We start from the raw sequence: 25,773 nt of genomic DNA, 5'->3' as shown, positions 1-25,773 counted from the left end.
TGAATGAGAGGAAGTTTATTAGATCTTATACAAAAAATCATGTACATTTATATACAGTAAAGTCCAGTATGGGTAAGGTCATGTGACTTCAGTGTTGATGATGATGTCTCTATTGTGGCTCCATATTCACCATCACCAAAAGCTGTCAGTAAAATAAAACAGACAGTAACATATGCATTACTGCTGACACATCTGTTCAGAGGATTGACAAGTTCAAATGATATTATTATATGATATGAATCAATACTTACCCCAGTGTCTCAAGTTTATAATGTGGATCATCTTTTAAAGCAGAGAGACTCTTCCTACTTGCATTTCTTATATTATTCCTAGACAGATCCAGTTCTCTGAGGTGTGAGTTTGATCTCAGAGCTGAAGTCAGAGCAGCACAACTTTCATCTTTGATATTACACTTTATCAACCTGCAGAACAATGACACAATCTCTCAGTTCAGCAGGAATTCAGTTCACAATCACAGAGGGACTGAGATATTAAACTAAATCTGTGTGGGTTTAATGCTTTTATTATTTTCTGTTACTTTTTGCTTTATTGTGTGTTAATGTAAATCATGATTTAAACAAGATAAGGAGAATAATCCCTTAAAATAATATGATTCTTGTCTCAGTTAAGATTAATGTATGATCTTACCTCAGTTTCTCCAGTTTACAGTGAGGATCCTTCAGTCCACCAGAGAGCAGAGTCAGACCTCGACCTCCTATTTTATTCTCAGACAGATCCAGTTCTCTGAGGTGTGAGTTTGATCTCAGAGCTGAAGCCAGAGCAGCACAACCTTCATCTGTGATATTACACCTACACAACCTGCAGAACAATGACACAATCTCTCAGTTCAGCAGGAATTCAGTTCACAATCACAGAGAGACTGAGATATTAAATCCTAAATCTGTGTGGGTTTAATGTTTTTATTAATTTCTGTTACTTTTTGCTTTATTGTGTGTTAATGTAAATCATGACTTAAACAAGATAAGGAGAATAATTCCTTAAAATAATATGATTCTTGTTTCAGTTAAGATTAATGTATGATCTTACATCAGTTTCTCCAGTTTACAGTGAGGATCCTTCAGTCCATAAGAGAGCAGCGTCAGACCTTCATCTCCTATTTTATTCCCAGTCAGATCCAGTTCTCTGAGGTGTGAGTTTGATCTCAGAGCTGAAGCCAGAGCAGCACAACCTTCAGCTGTGATATTACACCGACTCAACCTGCAGAACAACGACACAATCTCTCAGTTCAGCAGAAACTACACAATCACAGAGAGACTGGGATATTAAATACTAAATCTGTGTGGGTTTCATGTTTTTATTTTCTTTTTTACTTTTTGTTTACTTTTTGCTTTATTGTGTGTTAATGTAAATCATTTGAACAACACAAGAAGAATAATCCCTTAAAATAATATAATTCTTGTTTCAGTTAAGATTAATGTATGATCTTACTTCAGTTTCTCCAGTTTACAGTGAGGATCCTTCAGTCCATCAGAGAGCAGCATCAGTCCTTTATCTCGTATTTTATTCTCAGACAGATTCAGTTCTCTGAGATGTGAGTTTGATCTCATAGCTGAAGCCAGAGCAGCACAACCTTCAGCTGTGATATTACACTGATCCAACCTGCAGAACAATGACACAATCACTCAGTTCAGCAGAAATTACACAATCACAGAGAGCCTGGGATATTAAATACTAAATCTGTGTGGGTTTTATGTTTTTATTACTTTTTTTTTTTTTTTTTTACTTTTGCTTCATTGTGCGTTAAATCTAAATTATGATGGGAAAAATATAGGATATTTTAAAGGATAATAATCCCTTAAAATAAATCTGCATCGTTAATACTTTTGATCTTTTATTTAAAAAATCTACAAAAATCCAACCTTTCATTGGAGAATAATAATTTTAAATGGGAGGAAAATCTCATTATGAGAGAAATGTTTTTCTCTTATACACATTGCTCACAATTAATCATACCCTTTTATTCAATACTTTTTGCAACCTCCTTTTGCCAAGAGAACAGCTCTGAGTCTTCACCTATAATGCCTGATGAGCTTGGAGAACACCTGACAAGAGATCAGAGATCATTCCTTCATACAGAATCTCTCAAGATCCTTCAGATTCCCAGATCCATGTTGGTGCTTCTTCTCTTTAGTTCACTCCACTCATTTTCTATAGGGTTCAGCTCAGGGGACTGGGAAGACCATGGCAGAAGCTTCATTTTGTGCTTTGTGTTGGTTTTGATGTTTGTTTTGGATCATTGTCCTGATGGAAGATCCAACCACAGCCCATTATATGACTTCTAACAGGGACAGTCAGGATTTGATTTTTTTATCTGTTGGTATTTGATAGAATCCATGATTCCATGTATCTGAACAAGATGTCCAGGATCTCCAGCAGGAAAATAATAGGCTCACAACACTAAAAATCCAGCAGCATATTTCATTTTACACATGGGGTACTTTTTACCCCTGTATGCACCAAACCCATCTTAAGTGTTTGCTGCTAAAAAAGCTAATTTTTTGCTTCATGTGACAATATAACCAATCCTGTTTGAATTTCCAGTAGTGTCAGTTAGTTTTCAAATGTTCTATGGTCAGATGAAGCAAATAAAATTGCTTTTTAAAATAAAAGATCAAAAGTATTAACGATGTTGATTTATTTCCACAGCTTTCTTTGGTCATATTTACCAAGGGTATGAACAATTTTGAGCACGACTGTATTGTTCATCCAAAGCATCACTGAAATATATATATATATATATATATATATATATATATATATATATATATATATATATTTGTTTATTTACATTAAAAAATCTGATCTATTATTTCTCTTCCTCTTATATTGTCACGTTCCCAGTCATTCCCGGACTACATTTCCCAGCATCCTCCCTGCAAATCACCTGCACTCACTCCACCAATCAGTAATCACCACACCCAGCTGCAGCACATTATCTGGACTATTTAAGCCTCTCACATCCTCACATACTTTGTGAGGTCTTGTATACTACGGTTGCATTTCTGAGCGTTAGTTATCTTGTTTGCCTGCCTGTTGTTGACGCCATTTGTTCCCCGTGTACTATTCTCTGCTGCCTGCCCTTTGGACTATTTGCTCTGTTTTGGACTTATGATTGTTATCTGCCTGCCCTGACCTATAGCCTGTTCTTTGACTGCGATTCTGTCTGCTCTCTGCCATACCTGTCTGCTGTTGTTCTACCATTGCCTGTCTGACTACGAACTCTGTTTAATAAAAGCTTGCACATGGATACTATGCTGTGTCCCGTCTCCTTACATATATATTTCACTGATTCAATCAATGACATTACAAAGATAAAATAATGCAGGTGTTTTTCAATTTAAGAAAATATTTTTGTTTTTAAAATTTAGAGTGAAATTATTTGGTAGTCAGTGTGTGTGTGTGTGTGTGTTTTAGGAGAGTACGGCACACAAGAATGACACTTCGGTACATTCCTCGGTATTGAAGTCACGGTTCGGTACAGATTCAGTACAGCAGGAGGGAGAAAACTAAACATCAAATTCATTTTTTTTCTTTTTATTAAACGGTGGTTTTTAATTCTCTGTTATTAAATAAATTAAATTACAGTTTGACCCATTTCAGAATCGTCCAAAATCAGAATCTAAAATGGACTGAATAAAGCTCTCTGAACTCTCTGACATGTGATGCCGCACTGACTGACATGAACGAATCACTGTCACACGCTCAGAGAAATATTGTAAATTAAAGCTGAATACATTTTAATAACAAGCAGATTAATACAGTCATGATACACACAGTCTCACTTTTGGCTGTCTTTTAACTATCAACGTGTTTCAAAGGACAAAAACATGAACATGAACTTTAACTATTGGCTTTGCATCATCAAGTCAGCCGTCACTTTACTTCGGCGTGAGGCTCTGTGCGGTCACACATTTGACACAGCCCTTGCTACGGTTCTGGTCAGATGTGCCATATAGGCTATACATAACACAACAGCACTCTGGGTAACCACACCCCACTCCATCCCCTGGTGGTACTGGTACAGTCCAACCGCGAGCATAAAACACAGAAGTGGAAAAATAGGAATAAACACTTTCGGTTCAAAAAATAACATTTTTTAAAAATTATATTTTATTCATATGTTATGATATGTCCTCTGTAGTGGACACCAGGACTAAGTTGTTTAAAAAGTAAAATGACATGAAATGACATTTATAGGCAAAAACAATGGGATTTTTTTAATCACCAATCAATTTTTAGGCTTCAATATTGTTTTTAACCAAACTTTGTATAAAGATGATTCTCAACTATGTTATGAAACATATAATGGAATTAATTGATATACCATTTTACTTTATGCAATATGAGGGTAAAATGGCCATACATCGGTTTTCCCATTCAATACAATGTATCTATACACTGTATCTAATTTGCATATTAATGTATTCTTGGAGCAACATGCAATGAAAAAAGAACTGTAATAATGGGAGTAATAATTGGCAACATTTACGGTTCTGGTCAGATGTGCCATATAGGTTATACATAACACAACAGCACTGTGGGTAACCACACCCAACTCCATCCCCTGGTGGTACTGGTACCTTCCAACCGCGAGCACAAAACACAGAAGTGGAAAAATAGGAATAAACACTTTCAGTTCAACTTAGAAAATACATTTATTTAATTAAAAATACAGTAAAAACAGTAATATTGTGAAATATTATTACAATTTAAAATAACTCTTTTCTGTTTGAATATATTTTGTAAAGTAATTTATTCCAGCATCATTACTCAAGTTTTCAGTGTCACATGATCCTTTAGAAATCATTCTAATATGATGATTTACTGCTTAAGAAACATTTATGATTATTATGTTGAGAACAGTTGTGTACTTTTTTTCCAGGATTCTTTGATGAATAGAAATACATTACCGTTCAAAAGTCTGTGGTCAGTACGTTATTTTATTTTTATTTTTTTATGAAAAGAAATTAAAGAAATACAGAAATTTAGCAAGGATGCATTACATTGATCAGAAGTGACAGTAAAGACATTTATAATTTTACAAAAGATTATATTTTAAATAAATGCTGTTCTTTTGAACTTTCTATTCATCAAAGAATCCTGGAAAAAATATTGTACACAACAAATGTTTCAAATCATCATATCAGAATGATTTCTGAAGGATCATGTAACACTAAAGACTGGAGTAATGATGCTGAAAATTCAGCTTTGATCACAGGAATAAATTACATATTCAAATATATTCAAATAGAAAACATTATTTTAAATTGTAATAATATTATATTACAATATTATTGTTTTTACTGTATTTTTAATTAAATAAATGCAGCCTTGGTGAGAAGATGAAACTTCATTTAAAAACAATAAAAATCTTACCGATTCCAAACTTTTGATTGGTAGTGTAAATCATGATTTAAACAACACAAGGAGAATAATCCTTAAAATAATATGATTCTTGTCTCAGTTAAGATTAATGTATGATCTTACTTTAGTTTCTCCAGTTTACAGTGAGGATCCTTCAGTCCATCAGAGAGCAGCATCAGACCTTCACCTCCTATTATATTATTAGACAGATCCAGTTCTCTGAGGTGTGAGTTTGATCTCAGAGCTGAAGCCAGAACAGCACAACCTTCATCTGTGATATTACACCTACACAACCTGCAGAACAATGACACAATCTCTCAGTTCAGCTGGAATTCAGTTCACAATCACAGAGAGACTGGGATATTAAATACTAAATCTGTGTGGGTTTCATGTTTTTATTACTTTTTGATTTATTGTGTGTTAGTGTAAATAATTTGAACAACATAAGGAGAATAATCCCTTAAAATAATGATTCTTGTTTCAGTTAAGATTAATATATGATTTTACGTCAGTTTCTCCAGTTTACAGTGAGGATCCTTCAGTCCATCAGAGAGCAGCGTCAGACCTTCACCTCCTATTATATTATTAGACAGATCCAGTTCTCTGAGGTGTGAGTTTGATCTCAGAGCTGAAGCCAGAACAGCACAACCTTCATCTGTGATATTACACCTACACAACCTGCAGAACAATGACACAATCTCTCAGTTCAGCTGGAATTCAGTTTACAATCACAGAGAGACTGGGATATTAAATACTAAATCTGTGTGGGTTTCATGTTTTTATTACTTTTTGATTTATTGTGTGTTAGTGTAAATAATTTGAACAACATAAGGAGAATAATCCCTTAAAATAATATGATTCTTGTTTCAGTTAAGATTAATATATGATCTTACGTCAGTTTCTCCAGTTTACAGTGAGGATCCTTCAGTCCATCAGAGAGCAGCGTCAGACCTTCATCTCCTATTTTATTCCAAGTCAGATCCAGTTCTCTGAGGAGTGAGTTTGATCTCAGAGATGAAGTCAGAGCAGCACAACCTTCATCTGTGATATTACAATAATCCAACCTACAGAACAACAACACAATCTCTCAATTAAGCAGAAACTACACAATCACAGAGAGACTGAGATATTAAATACTAAATCTGTGTGGGTTTCATGTTTTTATTTTCTTTTTTACTTTTTGTTTACTTTTGCTTTATTGTGTGTTAAATCTAAATTATGATGGGAAAAATATAAGGAGGATAATCCCTTAAAATAGTATTATTCTTGTTCAAATTAAGACCAAGTTCAAGACAAATATCAGTTTCAGAGTGGACTTCATCAACAGTTGTAGTGATTACAGTGTACACAACATTCAAATGTACACATGATCACAGAGCAAAAACAACATAATAATATTGCTGAAAAATAATAATCATAAATAAAAATTCTCCCAAGTCTAATGCTAACAGGATAGTCACTATTAGCCAGTTAAAAATCATGCTGGTTTTGTGTTTGCCGTGTTTTATCTGCTCAGAGATGAACAGTTTGCATATTTTATACCAGCAGAAAATACTTGAAGAATAAAAGTCTATTCATTGTGTGAGAAAGTTTAAACACCTCATCCTGTGCAGAGGTGGAAAGTCCAGGGGTCAGAAAGTAAAGTCCTGCCATATTTTTTATTCTACCCAGTGAAGCAGTGTTAAAGTTAATGTAATTAAGTGATTTATAGAGGGTATGCATCAACGTCACTTTCCCGCCGGAACGCGCTCCCTCAGCTGGTAAAAGAACCTGCTGCATGACTGGATTTATTAGGGGAAACTGCGAAAACATGAGTAAAACAAACGATTACACTAAAGGTTGGATTTGAGGTTAAAGGTTGGAAGTGTTACTTACAGCCTGTCAAATAAACCTAATCCATGGATATTGACATGCAGCCAGTAGTTGTGTTTCTTGCCTGTGAACATTTTAGATAACTACAATATAGGTATAGGTTTAAATCAGAGTAATCACTTATATTAATGTTAAATATATCGTAATATTGTCCAGCCTTAAAGCTTGTATAGTTTTTGTCAGAGTTTATTTAAAAACACCCAATTATGCAGAATATATGGTAAATATTTAATTGATGATTTGTCAACACAATATATAACAAAACAATATATACGGTATGATTTTTCCTCAAAATCTAACAATTTGACACAAAATGATAACTGAAAATCCATGTTTCTCTGCTGGAGTCGAGTTGTTTCTGTGAATTGCAGTGATCCATTTGCTTCTTTTTTCTGTAGCTTTCAGCAGTCTTTAAATATATACCTCAGGTTTTGTGTCAAAGCTATTTGTTCAGTCAATCACAAAGCTTTTTCCCGTTTTGGATGTGTTTTTGTGTGTTTTTCACTGCATTCACGCTGAAAACCAATGCTGCCACTCAGTCTTTGTGGCACTCAGTGGGCATGGCCGTAGCCATAACAGTCGAAGGTGACGTCAAGTGCATACTCTCCATTGAGTGATGATTGAGCATTATTGAAGACACCTGATGATAACAAGCAGAATCACCAAAAGAGAAAATCACAATTTTTAAGTCACCATCATGGAGATGAGTGTTTGCTTTAGTTGAGCTCTTGACCCTTGACCTTATAACATTTGATTTTGTTTGGGCTGCTGTAACTGTAACAATCTCTGAGTTAGATTTACATTGTTAATTATAGCAGCACAGCTTTAGCAATATAATCTGAAGGATTTCAAAAAAAAGTTTCTTTTAGGCACACACAGACATCAAGAATCAGCCTGAGAGTATAAATATCTGGCTGATCTACTCAACAGTACTTCCTCTGGTAGAACATGTTTCTCCGGAGAAGTCATTTGCTCCAACCTGCTTTCATTTTTTTGTTCTTCCCAACCTTTCTTATCCACATGATTCTTATTTTCTTTTGGTTTATTTAATCCCCTAGACATTGTGCTATTTTGTTTGGAACAGATAACTTTGTAATAAACAACATGGCAATTCAAAGAACTCATTTGTTTGTGTGATCCTCTTTATGTTATGGTCAAGAACGAGCTGACCGTGACAACAGATAAACTCAACCTTAGAAAACAAGCTACTAAAATGTCACAAAAAAAATAAATAAAAAAAAAATAAATAAAAATAGTGGCAATAAAGGTAATTACTAAGACAATTCAGCTCATAATTTATTCATGCAGCAATGCATGATGGGAGCCATGGATGAATTTTGATTGGTGGCTCCCAGAATCCACTGCAACATGCTTTATGATGGTCACCACTGTTGAGATTCACAGGCTGATTCTTGATGTATGTGTTTGCCTGAAAGAAGGTTTTTTTTGTTTTATTCAGAACAACTTTTGTGAAATCCTTCAGATTATATTGATAAAGCTGATCTTCTTCTGTAGAATCACAGTGCTGTTGTAATCAATAATGTAAATCTAACTCAGAGATTGGGTTCTAAATGAGTTCATTGATTCAGATCAAATAATGATTATGTGAAAACATAACCAACAACACCTGACCATCGTTTTTATTTACTTGCCTGGCTGTTACAACTCAGTTAACAGCACAAACAAGATCTAATATGAAACAGTCAAGGGTCAAGAGCCCAACTAAAGCAAACCCTGATCTCGATGATGGTCACTTAAAAATTGTGATTTTCTCCTTTGGTGATTCTGCTTGTTATCATCAGGTGTCTTCAATAATGGACAATCATCACTCAATTAATCACTTAATTATCTCATTAACTTTAACACTGCTTCAGTGGGTGGAATGAAAAATATGGCAGGACTTTTACTTTCTGACCCCTGGACTTTCCACCTCTGCAAACAGCATTACCAACTTCACTTATTACTAACCTGACTGACTTTATCAACAGAATTGAGAATTAACAGAGGTAAATAGACCAGGTTTATTGGTCAAGAAAAGAAAAGAAAAGAAAAGAAAAGAAAAGAAAAAAGAAAAGAAAAGAAAAGAAAAGAAAAGAAAAGAAAAAAGACACCACCACCATGGAGAACAGCGTTTGCTTAACCTTGGCTTTCTATGTTAGATTTTTCTCTGCACCAATGCATAAGTTGTTGTAAAGCAGTGAAGTCAGTGCTTATAAGCTCTATATCAACTTATAAGCATTGCCTTCACTGCTTTACAACAACATATGCATTGTCTCAAAAACTAATTTTGAGATGGCCTGATTGTATCCAAAGCAACTGATCATATGTTTAGTCATTTGTACATTTTGGTTTTGCATTAGCAACCCTGTGAAACTACAGCATGAGAAGAAAGTGCTGCAGCAAACAGATATACCATTTCATTTTAAAACCATGTAATGCATTAAAACATTTGAACTACTGCATCACTTAGACACACACAGACATCAAGAATCAGCATATGAATCTCAACAATGGTGATAAAAAAGATGGTTCACGCTGCAATGAATGCTGGGTATCACCATAGGACAAAACTCCCATCATTCACTGCAGTATGAATAATTATTGTCACCACTGTTGAGGATCGTATGCTATTTTCACGTATAAGCCTGAGCAGTAATAATTGTTCATTTTTAGCACTGAAGTATTACAGTGGCATTTGTTTAATGGAATTTTGTTGGACTTTTGTGATAGCCAAATCTCATCAAAACCTCTTTGTGACGCTAATTTGAAATGGCTTTCATGCAGCAAATTCAAGCTGATCTGTTCCTTCAATCGTTTGATTCAGCAATGTGCAAGTGTTCGCTGTGAAACACTATTGTAATTGCTCAAACACAAAATATTTTAAAGACATAAAAGGGTCAAGAGTATAACTAAAACAAACCCTGACCACCACGATGGTGGCATAATTTATTGACCAATAAAACACCAACATCTAAACTTCTGTTAATTCTCAATAAGAAATTATTTAGACGTGTGACAGAAATAAAGTCAGTCTGGTTAGTAATAAGTGAATCATCTCTTTTAATCATATCTTGAGAGATTTAATGTCTTTTATCTTCAGTTGATTTCATTTAAGGCTGTGGCTGAAGTCAGTTGTAGTTCTTGTGTTTCTCTTTTCTTCAGTGACTCTGGTGATTATCTTGTTAATTTTAACTCTGCTTCAGTGTTATTTTAACACTATTCAGAGAGGGACCATATGTACTCTGAGCAGAGTTGATTTAACTCTGTGGATTGTACTGTGTAGGCCTATACATAACACAACAGCACTCTGGGTAACCACACCCTGCTCCATCCCCCAGCGGTACTGGTTCTGCACAAAACACGGAAATGGAAAATCATAATAATGAGTCATTTATGTTTTTTGTTTTTTTTCTAAATCATCACTTAATTAATTGCTTAATTATCTCATTAACTTTGACTCTGATTCAGTGTTATTTTAACACTATTTAGAGAGGGATCAAATTTCTTTAGCCACAGCCTTAGATGAATAAGTGAAGCTGGTAATGCTGTTTGAGCATTTAAGTTGTTTAATCAGATCTTCAGAGGTTTAATGTCTTTTATCTTCAGTTCATCTAGGGCTGTGGCTGAAGAAGAAAGTTGTAGTTTGTGTTCCTATTTCTCTTTCTTTCAGTGTTTGTTCACAGCAGGTGTTTGAATGATTGACAGAATGTTTCAGGAACATCACACTAACCTTTAAATAACATTCTACTAACATTAAGGAAACTGAACATTTTCATGTTCTTGGAATGTTACAAATCAACATTCCTACAATGTTGAATTTTAGATCAAAATTAAGTTGAAAGAACGTTTGAGGAACGTTATACCTTATAAAAACGTTCCTGTAACGTCAAGAAAACTGGACGTTTTTTACGTCCCAAATTAATATTACTATAGACAACAAAGAGCAGAGAAGCACATCACTACAGCACACACACACACACACTCACAGATCTGATGATTGATCTCAGACTTACTTTGCTGATCTGGAGGCTTCAACTACAGGCAAGAGCTTCTGAAGTACTTCATCCGGTGATGTATATCCGCTTATGTATTTACTCAAATGAAACTCATCCAAACACTCAGAGGTTAATAAAACAAAGACAACGGCTGACCACTGTGATGAGGACAGTTTGGTGGTTGAAAGACCTCTAGATCTGAGACACTCCTGGATTTCATTTACGAGAAAACGATCACCCAGTTCATTTAAACAGTGGAACAGATTGATGGATTTCTCTGGTGAGGGATTCATTCTTATCCTTGTTTGAATGTATTCAACCGTTTTCTCTTTACTGTACGAGATGTTTCTAACATGTGTCAGAAGGTCTTTCAGGAGCATCTGATTGGACTCCAGCGAGAGACCCAGAAGGAACCGCAGGAAAAGATCCAGATGTCCATTATTACTCTGCAGAGCCTTGTCTACGGCTCTCTGATGCAGGTCAGATATTGTGTGACACGTGAACTCATGTGAATGTTTAGAGCTGAGGTTTTCATTGAGCACATCCCTCTTGTACAGCAGGAATGAATGCAGCACATAAAGAGCTGCTAGATGCTCCTGAATGCTCAGATGAACAAAGCTGAAGACTTTCCCCTGATACAAGCCCAACTCCTGTCTGAAGATCTGAGTGCACAGTCCTGAGTACACTGATGCTTCTGTCTCATCAATGCCACACTCTCTCAGGTCTTCCTCATAGAAGATCAGGTTTCCTTTCATAAGCTGCTGGAAAGCCAGTTTCCCCAGTTTGAGGATCATGTCTTCATCTTTCACTTTCTTCTCATAGTCCTTCTCATGTTTGATGGTCTGAATGATCAGGAAGTTTGTGTACATTTGAGTGAGAGTCTTGGGAATCTCTCCACTCTCTGCTTCACTCAACATCTTCTCTAGAACAGTGGCTGAGATCCAGCAGAACACTGGGATGTGACACATGATGAAGAGGCTCCTTGAGGACTTCAGGTGTGTGATGATTTTATCAGCCAGACTCTGATCATCGATTCTCTTCCTGAAGTATTCCTCCTTCTGTGGCTCATTGAAGCCTCGTACCTCTGTCACTCGATGGACACACTCAGACGGGACGAGATCAGCTGCTGCGGGTCTGGAGGTGATCCAGATGAGAGCAGAGGGGAGCAGATTCCCTGTAATGAGGTTCGTCAGCAGCACGTCCACTGAGGCTGATTCAGAAATATTACACAGTTTCACACTGAAGTCCAGAGACAGACGACACTCATCCAGACCATCAAAAACAAAGACAACTTTATATTCATCACTGAATGGATTAATTTCTTTTGTTTCAGGGAAAAAGACATGAAGAAGCTCTGAAAGACTGAGTGGTTTGTCCTTCATCAAGTTGAGCTCTCTGAAAGGAAGAGGAAATATGAGCTGGACGTCCTGATTCTCTTTCCCTTCAGCCCAGTCCAGGATGAACTTCTGCACAGAGACTGTTTTTCCGATGCCAGCGACTCCCTTTGTCAGCACAGTTCTGATGGGTTTGTCTTGTCCAGGTAAAGGTCTAAAGATGTCATTGCATTTGATCGGTGTGTCCTCTTTTGTTGCTCTGCTGGATTGAGTCTCAATCTGTCTCACCTCATGCTCATTATTGATCTCTCCACAATCACTCTCTGTGATGTAGAGCTCTGTGTAGATCTCATTCAGCAGTGTTGGGTTTCCCTGCTTTGCTGTTCCCTCATACAGACACTGAAACTTCTTCCTCAGATTTGATCTGAATGTCTTGAGGAATTTGGCATGTTGAGGGCCACTACTTTAAGAAAAAAATAAGGTTAAATAAATTATATACAAACATTGTATCAGGATATTGTATTGCATCAGGATCCTGCTACGTAAGGGTAGAGACACACCAAAGAACTAGAACTAATGAAAGCCGAATGTGTTTTCCCGTGTCACATGCATCTGTGCTTGAACACACCTAAAAGACTACAGTCGACTGTCAACTAGCATGCGTATTCTGTGCCTGCGTGTAAAGTACTGTAGATAACCGTCTATTTAAGCAGATATATTCCTCTATATCAGTCTTTCAAAAATAGACTGCAGGGACAGTATATGAGCCATAAACAAAGCAGCACTTACTTACCGTTTTAAGTATCAATCATGCTGATCATGTCCTTTATTCCACTCCGCTCATGTTATTATGAGAATAATTATGCAGTGGAATGCTCAGGTAAGATGGCGTAAAAATTAAAACAGCCTTCTTTCTGTGCTGTCATGACTTCTTTGCTTGCTTTCATCACTTTTGATTTTTCTTGCACACTGACTCGTTCGCTAAACTGTAGGGCTGCCCTCGACTAAAGATTTCTCTAATCAACTAGTAGTCCTTAATTTAAGCAATTAGTCTGCTAATCGCACATTTATATTAATAAGCCATAAATCATAATAATGAGCCTTTAATTGCCTATACAGTGGGTACGGAAAGTATTCAGACCCCCTTAAATTTTTCACTCTTTGTTATATTGCAGCCATTTGCTAAAATCATTTAAGTTCATTTTTTCCCCTCATTAATGTACACACAGCACCCCATATTGACAGAAAAACAAAGAATTGTTGACATTTTTGCAGATTTATTAAAAAAGAAAAACTGAAATATCACATGGTCCTATGTATTCAGACCCTTTGCTCAGTATTTAGTAGAAGCACCCTTTTGATCTAATACAGCCATGAGTCTTTTTGGGAAAGATGCAACAAGTTTTTCACACCTGGATTTGGGGATCCTCTGCCATTCCTCCTTGCAGATCCTCTCCAGTTCTGTCAGGTTGGATGGTAAACGTTGGTGGACAGCCATTTTTAGGTCTCTCCAGAGATGCTCAATTGGGTTTAAGTCAGGGCTCTGGCTGGGCCATTCAAGAACAGTCACGGAGTTGTTGTGAAACCACTCCTTCGTTATTTTAGCTGTGTGCTTATAGGGTCATTGTCTTGTTGGAAGGTAAACCTTCGGCCCAGTCTGAGGTCCTGAGCACTCTGGAGAAGGTTTTCATCCAGGATATCCCTGTACTTGGCCGCATTCATCTTTCCCTCGATTGCAACCAGTCGTCCTGTCCCTCAGCATGATGCTGCCACCACCATGCTTCACTGTTGGGACTGTATTGGACAGGTGATGAGCAGTGCCTGGTTTTCTCCACACATACCACTTAGAATTAAGGCCAAAAAGTTCTATCTTGGTCTCATCAGACCAGAGAATCTTATTTCTCACCAACTTGGAGTCCTTCAGGTGTTTTTTCGCAACTCCATGCTTCAGAGGCTTCCGTCGGGCCACTCTGCCATAAAGCCCCGACTGGTGGAGGGCTGCAGTGATGGTTGACTTTTTACAACTTTCTCCCATCTCCCGACTGCATCTCTGGAGCTCAGCCACAGTGATCTTTGGGTTCTTCTTTACCTCTCTCACCAAGGCTCTTCTCCCCCGATAGCTCAATTTGGCCGGACGGCCAGCTCTAGGAAGGGTTCTGGTCATCCCAAACGTCTTCCATTTAAGGATTATGGAGGCCACTTTGCTCTTAGGAACCTTAAGTGCAGCAGAATTTTTTTTGTAACCTTGGCCAGATCTGTGCCTTGCCACAATTCTGTCTCTGAGCTCTTCAGGCAGTTCCTTTGACCTCATGATTCTCATTTGCTCTGACATGCACTGTGAGCTGTAAGGTCTTATATAGACAGGTGTGTGGCTTCCCTAATCAAGTCCAATCAGTATAATCAAACACAGCTGGACTCAAATGAAGGTGTAGAACCATCTCAAGGATGATCAGAAGAAATGGACAGCACCCAAGTTAAATATATGAGTGTCACAGCAAAGGGTATGAATACTTAGGACCATGTGATATTTCAGTTTTTCTTTTTTAATAAATCTGCAAAAATGTCAACAATTCTGTGTTTTTCTGTCAATATGGGGTGCTGTGTGTACATTAATGAGGATAAAAAATGAACTTAAATGATTTTAGCAAATGGCTGCAATATAACAAAGAGTGAAAAATTTAAGGGGGTCTGAATACTTTCTGTACCCACTGTATATAATACAAAGCCTAATCAGCACTCAAGCACATGCATAAAGCATGGCACAGTGCAACAGCAAAAGTAATTATCTTATAGGTCTTGAAAAAACAGAAGGAGATTGTCTAAATATTTTAATAATTTATTGATAATGTTTTCGACTGCAGAGATTAAGTCAGCGATGCTGACTTGTCATCTCCACATAGTGGACACACCTTTATGTATGTTTCATAAGCATTATTTCATAATCTGAGAATATTTATTTTCCATTTGAATTGGTTCATTTAAAGTACCCCTATTATTTTTAAAAATTACTTTTCATGCAGCGTGTAATGTAGCTGTATGTGAATGTAAACAGTCTGCAAAGTTGTAAAGCTCAAAGTGCATCATAAATAAAACTATTGTCACTCAAAAGAAAGAGTTGAGTCTGAACTGCTTAAATGAGTCATTTGTATAATTCGAATCCCATTTCCGTGAAGTTCACGTCACAAGTTAACACATTTGCATAATGCCGGCCTACGTTCATAAAAAACTTGAACCCCTTTCCAAATGCTGTAGTTCGTTTGTGTGGATAACATGTCGACAAGAGGCTGTGCTTTGCGCTACAGAAATAAATTTGGTTTATTTTCACATCCAAAGGATGAGGCTGTGAAGAATCAGTGATTAAAGAAACCTGCTTTATTTGGACCAGCTTGCTCCACAGAATCACAACTTGTAAGTGTGATTAATTATTGATGTATTTTATTAGAGTGTTCAAAAAACATAGTTTTGTGTTTTAGCTATATTGTGTATGTCTCCGGCTAACTCAGGTTATAAATACTTCTGCTTATCAGCTGTAGGCCATTGTTACCTAAAACTTTGTCCAATTCTGCAGATTGTCTATTGTTCTTACTACTTTGAGTAATGATAAAGGATGGAGCAAGATTTGTTTTACAAACTGTAATGTTACATCAGTCATTCACGTTAGTGCTTGGCTAACGTATGCACTGTTATTGATATAGTTCCCACATGTGCTAACCTTTCAAATAGCATTATAGGGGCACTTTAAAAGGAGACATTTCAAGTTTCTATAGATATTTCTTGTGTCTGTGAGGCAAGTATTCGCTAAGTTTTGGTTCATTTTTTGTGACGTGCTCCACTTCACAGAGACAGAGACGGCAGAAAGCGCATCCTGAGTGTTTTCATTATTTTACAAAAGCACATTTTGTTGTTATTGTGAGTTTACAGAAATAAAAGTAGACCCTTTACCGTTGCGTTACTCTTATCTGTATGACTAAAAATGACAGAGCATTTTAAAGTTTTTAAATGTTGTTTATATGCTTACCCAGCTAACAGAATTTTGTTATAAGAACATTCTCTGAATATTCAGTGTTGGTTCTGGGAACGTTAAAAATACTAAAAACGTTCTTTCAACTTAATTTTGATCTAAAATTCAACATTGTAAGAATGTTGATTTGTAACATTCCAAGAACATGAAAATGTTCAGTTTTCTTAATGTTAGTAGAATGTTATTTAAAGGTTAGTATGATGTTCCTGAAACATTCTTTCAATCATTCAAACACCTGCTGTGAACAAACACTGAAAGAAAGAGAAATAAGAACACAAACTACAACTTTCTTCAGCCACAGCCTTAGATGAACTGGAGATAAAAGACATTAAATCTCTAAAACATTAAACATTAAATCCACAAACAGCATTACCAGCTTCACTTATTACTAACCAGGGGTGCGTTTCCCGAAACCATGGTCGTAAGTCCCATTTAACTCTATTGATAACAATGGAACTTGCGACCGCTTCGGGAAACATGCCCCAGACTGACTTTATTTCTGTCACACGTCTACAGAAGCTCTTATTGAGAATTAACAGAAGTTTAGATGTTTCGTTTGAGGTCACCAACATGGAGGTTGGTGTTTGCTTTAGTTGAGCTCTTGAGCCCTGAATATTATAGAGATGTTTCTTTATCAGTAATTGTGTGTTTTTCTCAGAAAACATTTCGGGACGTTTTTAACATTCCCAGAACCAACACTGAATATTTAGAGAATGTTCTTATAACAAAATTCTGTTAAATGGGAAGTTGCTACTTCATGTCATACTAGAGGTTGATGAATGATAGGCGAATGTTTGGATTTCCTGCCGTTAAACGATCTGGCTGTCACAGCCTGTGTGATTACACCACTTCCTGTGGATTTTTTTTCTGCAACTAACCGACTAATAAAATTTTGGTCAACCAAGCCTCTTCTAGTCGATTAACGGTTAGTCAAATATTAGGGGCAGTCCTACTAAACTGAACAGACAATCAGATTTCTCTCTCTGCTCGACATGGATTCTACATGCTGAATTGGCCCAAAAAACCCAGAAGCTTCTGACTAGAGTCAACGGACAGAACACACCAAAAAATACTTAAGTCGGCTGACACTCAGCCGACCGTCGGCTCAGTGTGTCCCAGCCTTAAGTAATAAATGTGTCTGTCAAATGAATAAATCTAAATATAAATATGTATAATCAAATGTTTAGTAAAGCACTCACCTAAACCCAGGATCAGTGTGTCCACTAAAGTAAATGGGAGGATCCATTGACCGGTCACTCTTCATGGACACACAGCTGGATTCTGGAGGATCAGGTCTGTGGAGTGAAGTTGAACACAAGTGAATATAATGCACAAACCTTTAAATTCATGACTTTTGCAATGAACTGATTCAGGTGACTGAATTTTTCCATTAATATTTATTATGCTGTTGGAGATTTATAGCAAGTGCACATTCGCATATCTGAGCAGGAAATTAATAAATTTTAGTCCCTTTACAGCATTAATGAACAATTTTCTTAGTTTCAACACCGATGTAATAAGATAAGTGTTTAGAAAAGCACTCACCTAAACCCAGGATCAGTGTGTCCACTAAATTTAATAGGAGGATCCATTGACCGGTCACTCTTCATGGACACACAGCTGGATTCAGGAAGGTTTGGTCTGTGCAGTGAAGTTGAACACAAGTGAATGTAAATCACACACTCTTTTTTTTCTTTTTCTTTTTTTTTTTAAATATTTATTTTTCACAGCTGCCCACAACAGCCAAAAACCTGCCAAGGTACCAACAGAATAAACACACTCAGCAAAATATTATCTAATTATCGTTATTGAGAAAATCCCAGAAAAGATCAAGATATAATTTTTTGTCAAGATCGCACATCCCTATGTGAAATTATTAAACCTAATTAATGTCTTCAGAGATAAGGCTCCTACATGATGACTGAATCACCAATAAGCAATATCACCATCTGATCAGTTTTTCTTTTCATAACTTTTGCTATAACAAATGTTCTTCAGAAACACAGTTACAACAGACAGAGAAACATTAAAGTAAAGAAGTCAAGGGTCAAGAACACAACTAAAGCAAGTGCTTATACCATAAGGGTGATTTCAAACTTTATTATTTTCAATAAAACATTAACATCTAAACCTCTGTTAATTCTTAATAAGAAGCTTTGAATGAAAGAAATAAAGTTATACTGCTTTGTAATCAGAGATGGGCGTAAATACATGGAAATGTATTTAAAATACAAATACAAAATACTGTGTGGAAAAATGTATTTAAATACAAATACAAAATACTATGTGGGAAAATGTATTTAAATACAAATACAGTATTTTGTATTTTGAAAATACACAAAATACATGTGAAATTGAAGATTCAGTGCAGGTATCCCTATTAGGCTGAAATCTATCTGGGCCTATTCTGAATGCCAAAAAGCATTTAGATGTGTGCAACTACTTAGAAACTTTCGTTTTAATTTTATATACCTCTTCCCTTCCCCTGCCCTGTAGGAAATAAAAAACTACAAAAAAACCAAACTAATTTTTAACTTTTATTATGTTTTATCACCATCATTAAAAGCCAATGTGAAAATGTGTAATTTGCTAATTATAAATAGTCACAGTGAATTAAGAAACTACATAGGCCTACTGACTTTTGATTCCTTACCTAATTTCTGCACTCTCTGTCATTCTCTCTCTCTCTCTTTCTTAAGTGCTTGCTTCCTTGCTGGTAATTACAAATAAACTTATGTAGTGCAAAATAGCAGCCATTTATATACTTACTTCTGACAAGGTTACAATGTAGTCTATTACTTATGGTGAACACTACTAAAAAAACTGTAAAACTGTGGGAACCTTTTCTGCTATATAGCAAAGAATAGGGATGGGTGATATGACCAAAATCTTAATTTTACTTCACAGTAACAATATATGGCATGGTTTCACAATTATCAATATCAGTTTTGATACCACAGCAAAAACTGAATTTCAAACTCTTTTGATGCTTTTTTTATGCAAGTAGTATAGTAACTTTTATATTTATTTAATGTAAAGTTTATTTGTTTCTGTATACATAATTATAAAATATAAAGTTTATCTAAAATAAAAAAAAAAATTAATTAGAAATCATTTGGCACTTTTTTGGTGAACAATAAAACTAAAAGTGTAGTGTATCTTTCATCATTGTCATCACAAATGCACACAATTACTACACTAAACTGATGGAGACAGACAATGATTAACCTAATTATTTAGTCTCTACATAAACAAACATTTGCATAGATGGGTAAACACAATCACAATTTGGAAATGTGTCCAGTTACATTTTCATAAAGCACCATGTTTGTACAATTTAAAATGATTACATTTACAAAATGAGCCTGCATAGCAGAAATAATGAATAAAGTAATGGTCGGTGTTTAATACAATCGTTAATTGAAATAAAATAATTAATGAATTAAAAAACATATATAACACTGTATTGTTCAATTTAGTGTTATACATATGTTATCATATTAATATGTTTTGTTCTAATGTCTCAAGTCACAATTTCAAGTTTACTGGATTTAACTTGATTATTTGGTTAGGGTTTAAGAAGTGTACTAAAAAAACTTTTTCACATGTGTTGTCAAAATCACCTACAACCTAATCAGTTTACATGTGAAGAAATCCATTTATTCACAAACTTCTCATGAGACAGGTGTTTGACATAGTATAAGAGGTGTTTGATAATAGAGTGCTCCAGGGATGACGCGTTTTTGTAGGCCAACCCGGAAGTTAGCGGCGCACGGGTTCCCTCGGTTGAAAGCCTATGCATTTTTCCCATAGACTTTTGGAAAATCGCAGAAAATAAGCTCTGTGTTTAACAAAGGGTTATGACACTTGCACGTTTTGTCTATCAAGATAATCTTTACAAGTTAACACAACATTTATAGATTTTGAAGCCTAAATAAAGTCGTCAGATATAAAAGGCTAACAGTAGGCTATAAACGGACTACAGCACACCATAGTCGCGGATCAACGTAGTCACCACCAAGCTTCCTCAAACTTTATTTAGAAAACAACTTTATTTAAAAACATGCTCACTGATTATGATCTGTGCTGTTATGAATACTTATCCACTTTTTCATGAGAAATGCTGTCCAAATGTCCCGTTTTTAGTGATGACGTCTAAAGTCCCCGCCAAAGGAAGTAGTCCCTTTTAGCAATTTGTTAGCAACCGCCGATTTTAAAGGTCCCGTTCTTCGTGATTCCATGTTTCAAACTTTAGTTAGTGTGTAATGTTGTTGTTAGAGTATAAATAAAATCTGTAAAATTTTAAAGCTCAAAGTTCAATGCCAAGCGAGATATTTTATTTAACAGAAGTCGCCTACATCGAACGGCCAGTTTGGACTACATCCCTCTACTTCCTTCTTTAATGACGTCACTAAAACAGTTTTTTGACTAACCTCCGCCCACAGGAATACACAAGAGTTGCGTTTGTAGAGTGTGTTTGTCGCCATGTCGTCGAAACGCTGTTATTATATATATAGCGCTGATTCCGGCTCAAATTGATAGGGTAAAATTAAAGACATGTTTACAATAACACTGAGCGCGTGCATCTCCACGTTATGGTAAGAGGCGTGACTTTTCCGGGCACGGTGCGCTCAGAGCTGTCGAATCACAACACAGGAACCGCTGGCACAATCAGAACTCATTACGTATTTCTGAAGGAGGGACTTCATAGAACAAGGAAGTCATCAGCCCGTTTTTATGACAGTAGAAACAGCGGTATACAGATAAGTAAATTATGTGAAAAATACTGTGTTTTTTTACACGCGAAAGATGAACACGTTATATTGCACACTATAAACACAATCAAAGCTTCAAAAAACCACGAAAAACGGGACCTTTAAGACACATTAAAAGTTTTAAAAAAATCACAAGTGGGTTATAACTGGTGTGTTTTATGTCATAGATCAAAACGTGAAAGTATTTAGAGGCTTTGTTAACCACAGACCTTATTTCAGGGGATTTAGCAAAAACCCATTCAAAAAACCCATAGACTTTACGGCGTTGGAACCGGAAGAGCTAAAATGCTAACTCGCTTCCGGGTTTTGCCTACAAAAATGCGTCATCCCTGAGGCACTCTATTATTCGGCAAACTACTTCCTCTCATCGCTGCTTTTTGGTGGTTTGGAGGACAATTACTCAGAGTCGCCCTCTGTCGTTTCATAGAATTATACAACGGAGAGCACGTCAAGCATAAAAGCCTTGTAGGTTTACCGAGGAGCGCGCGCAGTAAGCAGGTTCATGGCGTAGAGCCATGCGAATTGCGAAAGTATAAACAAGGCTTCAACTGCACAAAGCTAAAGAGAAAGCGGAAAGTCCTATCTATGTAAACAATTTAGAAAAAGTTCCATTGATTCACATTTTATATCATCGCTACGAATCTACGATATTGTCATATGATATCACCCATCCCTAACATGCAGTAACGTTAATGCTTCAAACACATTTGACAAGCTACTTTAATCAACAAGTAGCACATCCTCACCTTATTCCAGAAAAGTTGCCGATCCAAGGCTGGGTTGTACAGCTGCAGCTAACGTGCATGAATGTTGGGATTGGGGGGTGCGTGTCTGGTCTGAACTAGTTGATGCATGAAAACAACACCCTGATAAAGAGGTTGACTGTCTCAAAGTATTTTGAGTATTTTGAAAATACAAAAATACTCATCTTAAATGTATTTAAATACAAATTACATTTGATTTTTTCCAAAGGCTTTAAAATACAAAATACAAAATAGTATTTTGTATTTCAAATACGTATTTTAAATACATGTATCTGAAATACTGCCCATCCCTGTTTGTAATAAGTGAAGATGCTTTGAGATCTAGAAAGATCTGTTAGTGTTTAATGTTCTGTTATCTGAGTTTTGTGGGTCACCATTGTGTTGAAGAGTAGCGCCTGTGCTCCAGTCAATGATGAGCTGAAAAACACTGATGTTATACTGCATGTTGCTTTGTTTAAAAGCAGTAACTGTAGTTGCCGATGGAGTGATAATTATATCAGCTCATGCTGGTGTACTGTTGCTAACTAATTGCAAACAAGCAAGCAAATTTTATTTATATAAAATTAGCACTTTTCTAAACAAGTTAATGCAATTCAAAGTGCTTGACAAGGAACCAATAGATACAGCAATTAGTCAAATTAAAAAGAACAATAAAAAAAATAAACCCATTAAAATAAAATTTATAAAGATTAAAATATGAAATATAAAATACAACATTAAAAAACAAAGTAAAACACAAAGTATAAAAAGGGTTTAATAAGACTTTACAGGAAGACTAAAGATAATTTAGATCTAAAACTATTAATGTTTTCAGCACATCTTATGTTCTCTGGAAGGTAGTTCCAGAGGTAAGGAGGTTCCGGAGGTGTTCCAGAGGTGAGGAGCATAACGACTAAAAGCAACGTCTGTGCAAGCTAATTGTTAACTAAAAGAGATTAACATTTTATTGTTTGACATTACAATGTTTACAGTGAGAACACTTCAACTAGTTAGCGCGGACTAGCATCTTAACATCCTATTACAATACAGATAAAGCTCCACTCTATTATACTAAAAAAAACACAGAGAAAAAAACAGTTTTAGTATGTTTGTAAACTTCCACGTTAGCCGAGCACAAACTTGAAAAGCTGATAATGCATTAGACTTTGTAACAAAAGTCGTGCTCCATCCTTGATCATTACTCCAAGTAATAAGACAGACAAGCTGCATTAATCAATACATTTTTAGTCAATATTGGCCCCACTTCTGAACAGCAGAACTACAGAAACGTGAGTTAGCCGGTTAGCAGGGTGTACGTTACACAACATAACATATAAAACTATGAATTTTGTACGATTGCTAGAAAATATAAACATCAATTATTAACACAACATTAACACAACAAAAGATTGTACTGCTGTGGTATTGTTGAAAAAATTAATTTTCCCCGGTGTCTGCACGCGCAATATGTGGGAGGGCAATATGCTAATGTTTCGTTGTGACGTTTTACAAATGACTTGTTTAATTGAATCAGAGTTGACTTACTTTCGAGAGACAATAACTTATATACAGTGTACTTTCAGATTTAAAACTTTGCAGGATGTTTTCATTCACTTAGAGCTATGTTACACTACATGAAAGGTAATTTTCAAAAAATCCATGATAGGGGCACATTAAATGTATGACTTTTGTAAAGTCACTTTAGTTCTTTTTTAATAGCATTAATTAACAATTTTCATAGTTGTATGATGTAGATGTAACAAGACAAGTGGTTTAGTAAAGCACTCACCTAAACCCAGGATCAGTGTGTCCACTAAATTTAACGGGAGGATCCATTGACCGGTCACTCTTCATGGACACACAACTGGGTTCTGGAGGGTCCGATCTGTGCAGTGAAGTTGAACACAAGTGAATGTAAATCACACTCTTAAATGTATGAATTTGTAATGAACTGATTCAGGTGACTGAATTATTTTATTAATATTTATTATGCTGTTGGAGACTTTACAGCAAGTACATATCCACATATTGGAGCTGTAAATTAAGATCTTTTAATTAATAACGTATGAAATGCATTACATATAGTCACTTTAGTCCATTTTAACAGTAGTAATGAACAATTTTCTTAGTTTCAACGCAGATGTAACAAGATAAGTGGTTTAGTAAAGCACTCACCTAAACCCAGGATCAGTGTGTCCACTAAATTTAACGGGAGGATCCATTGACCGGTCACTCTTCATGGACACACAACTGGGTTCTGGAGGGTCCGATCTGTGCAGTGAAGTTGAACACAAGTGAATGTAAATCACACATCCTTTAATTCATGACTTTTGTAATGAACTGATTCAGGTGACTGCATTATTTTATTAATATTTATTATGCTGTTGGAGACTTTATGGCAGGTGCACATCCACACATGTGATCTGTAAATTAAGATCTTTTAATTAATAACATCTGAAATGCATTACACACAATCACTTTAGTCCCTTTACAGCATTAATGAACAATTTTCTTAGTTTCAACACAGATGTAGTAAGATAAGTGTTTAGTAAAGCACTCACCTAAACCCAGGATCAGTGTGTCCACTAAATTTAATGGGAGGATCCATTAACCGGTCACTCTTCATGGGGTACTGACCTGAAACAAAACATGAAGGGAATTTAGAATATTTATGCTAAATTAATTATCATTAGTCATTCTCAGGAAATCATGAAATGGATACATCCATGTGCATGAAAATCATATAGTCCAAATCCTACATATGAGGATACGGTTGATATGACACAGGTTCAATATGCCTCTGTAAAACCACAGTTATATTAATAATCCAAAACCTGTCAACTCTTTACATGGCAAAGTTTTGAGGATAAAATAACAAAAAAATGTCCTAAACTAGCGAATATCATCACAATGCACCACATTATTTACAGTCAGTATTTCTGTACTTTGTGCCAAAAAATTTGAAAGACAGTTTTATATTGTGCTGGTAAATCTATAAGAGAAAACTAACTCTTTGAAACTCCTGTATATTTGATGTCAAGAGCTAAATATTTGAATATAAAATCAAACTATTGTTTTTATAAGAAGATTTTCACAGCATAATGTTAAACATTGTTATTTCTAGCACGAAGTGTATTGGTGTTCTGAATTCAAATTCATTAGTCTACTTTAAAACATAAAAATGTGTTTACTTAGCATTATATTGAAATAAATGTAAAATAATATAATTAGCAAAATACAATGGGCCCTGGCCTGAACTGAGACACGGCGCCAGGTAGAAAACTGATAACTTGAACTGTGTCTGTAACACTCACCTCAATGGAAAAGTGTTTGTGGACATTGATGTTTCGTCAAGAAAATCTACATGAAGGAAACTATTTGATTTTATAGGCGAGATGTTTCTGTTTTCTTAAATAACAACATAGGCCGATGGATTTTACTTTCACTTTCATTCAGCTACTTCCCAATTAGTATCCGTCATAAATAGTGTTCGAAATGAGAAATAGTGTGTCCCAAATCGAAGTATGTTGAAATGAATAGGATACTCCAAAGACACCCAGATGGGCTACTTTTTCTGTTAGAATCCGAAGTGCAGATCCATGCAATTAATTTACAGGTGAAGTTGCTATAAGAGGCGGGTCCATTTGC

At 35.8% G+C, this 25,773-nt stretch overlaps 1 protein-coding gene across 5 annotated transcripts; it reads right to left on the bottom strand.

Annotated features, from left to right (window-relative positions):
* LOC125271814 (NACHT, LRR and PYD domains-containing protein 12-like) lies at positions 1-25,773 on the bottom strand. Of its 5 annotated transcripts, none has more exons than XM_048196070.1 (15): positions 25,440-25,767; positions 24,687-24,762; positions 24,301-24,396; positions 23,915-24,010; positions 18,153-18,248; positions 17,807-17,902; positions 11,271-13,049; positions 6,279-6,449; positions 5,893-6,063; positions 5,509-5,679; positions 1,450-1,620; positions 1,048-1,218; positions 649-819; positions 252-422; positions 1-142 (listed from the first exon to the last, which is right to left on the bottom strand). In XM_048196070.1, the coding sequence occupies exons 2-15, from the start codon at positions 24,749-24,751 to the stop codon at positions 133-135; spliced, it is 3,435 nt and encodes a 1,144-aa protein (XP_048052027.1). In that variant the 5' UTR covers positions 24,752-24,762; positions 25,440-25,767; the 3' UTR covers positions 1-132. The 5 variants fall into 5 exon arrangements, with proteins under 5 accessions (XP_048052027.1, XP_048052028.1, XP_048052029.1 ...); XM_048196071.1 differs by having other exon boundaries at positions 11,271-13,046; XM_048196072.1 differs by lacking the exon at positions 1,450-1,620 and having other exon boundaries at positions 25,440-25,771.

This window comes from Megalobrama amblycephala, linkage group LG7, assembly GCF_018812025.1.
Source record: "Megalobrama amblycephala isolate DHTTF-2021 linkage group LG7, ASM1881202v1, whole genome shotgun sequence".
NCBI classification, from domain to species: domain Eukaryota; kingdom Metazoa; phylum Chordata; class Actinopteri; order Cypriniformes; family Xenocyprididae; genus Megalobrama; species Megalobrama amblycephala.
Note: the sequence above shows the minus strand (reverse complement) of the source record. Positions and strands in the feature narration are given on the sequence as shown.

What these genes read in the sequence shown, in the direction of transcription:
- LOC125271814 (XM_048196070.1), bottom strand. Translation starts at nt 24,751, where the DNA reads ATGAAGAGTGACCGGTTAATGGATCCTCCCATTAAATTTAGTGGACAC. An exon ending in CACACTGATCCTGGGTTTAG is followed by an intron (nt 24,011 to 24,300) that starts GTGAGTGCTTTA and finishes TTCACTGCACAG; the next exon opens with ATCGGACCCTCCAGAACCCA. An exon ending in CACACTGATCCTGGGTTTAG is followed by an intron (nt 17,903 to 18,152) that starts GTGAGTGCTTTT and finishes TTCACTCCACAG; the next exon opens with ACCTGATCCTCCAGAATCCA.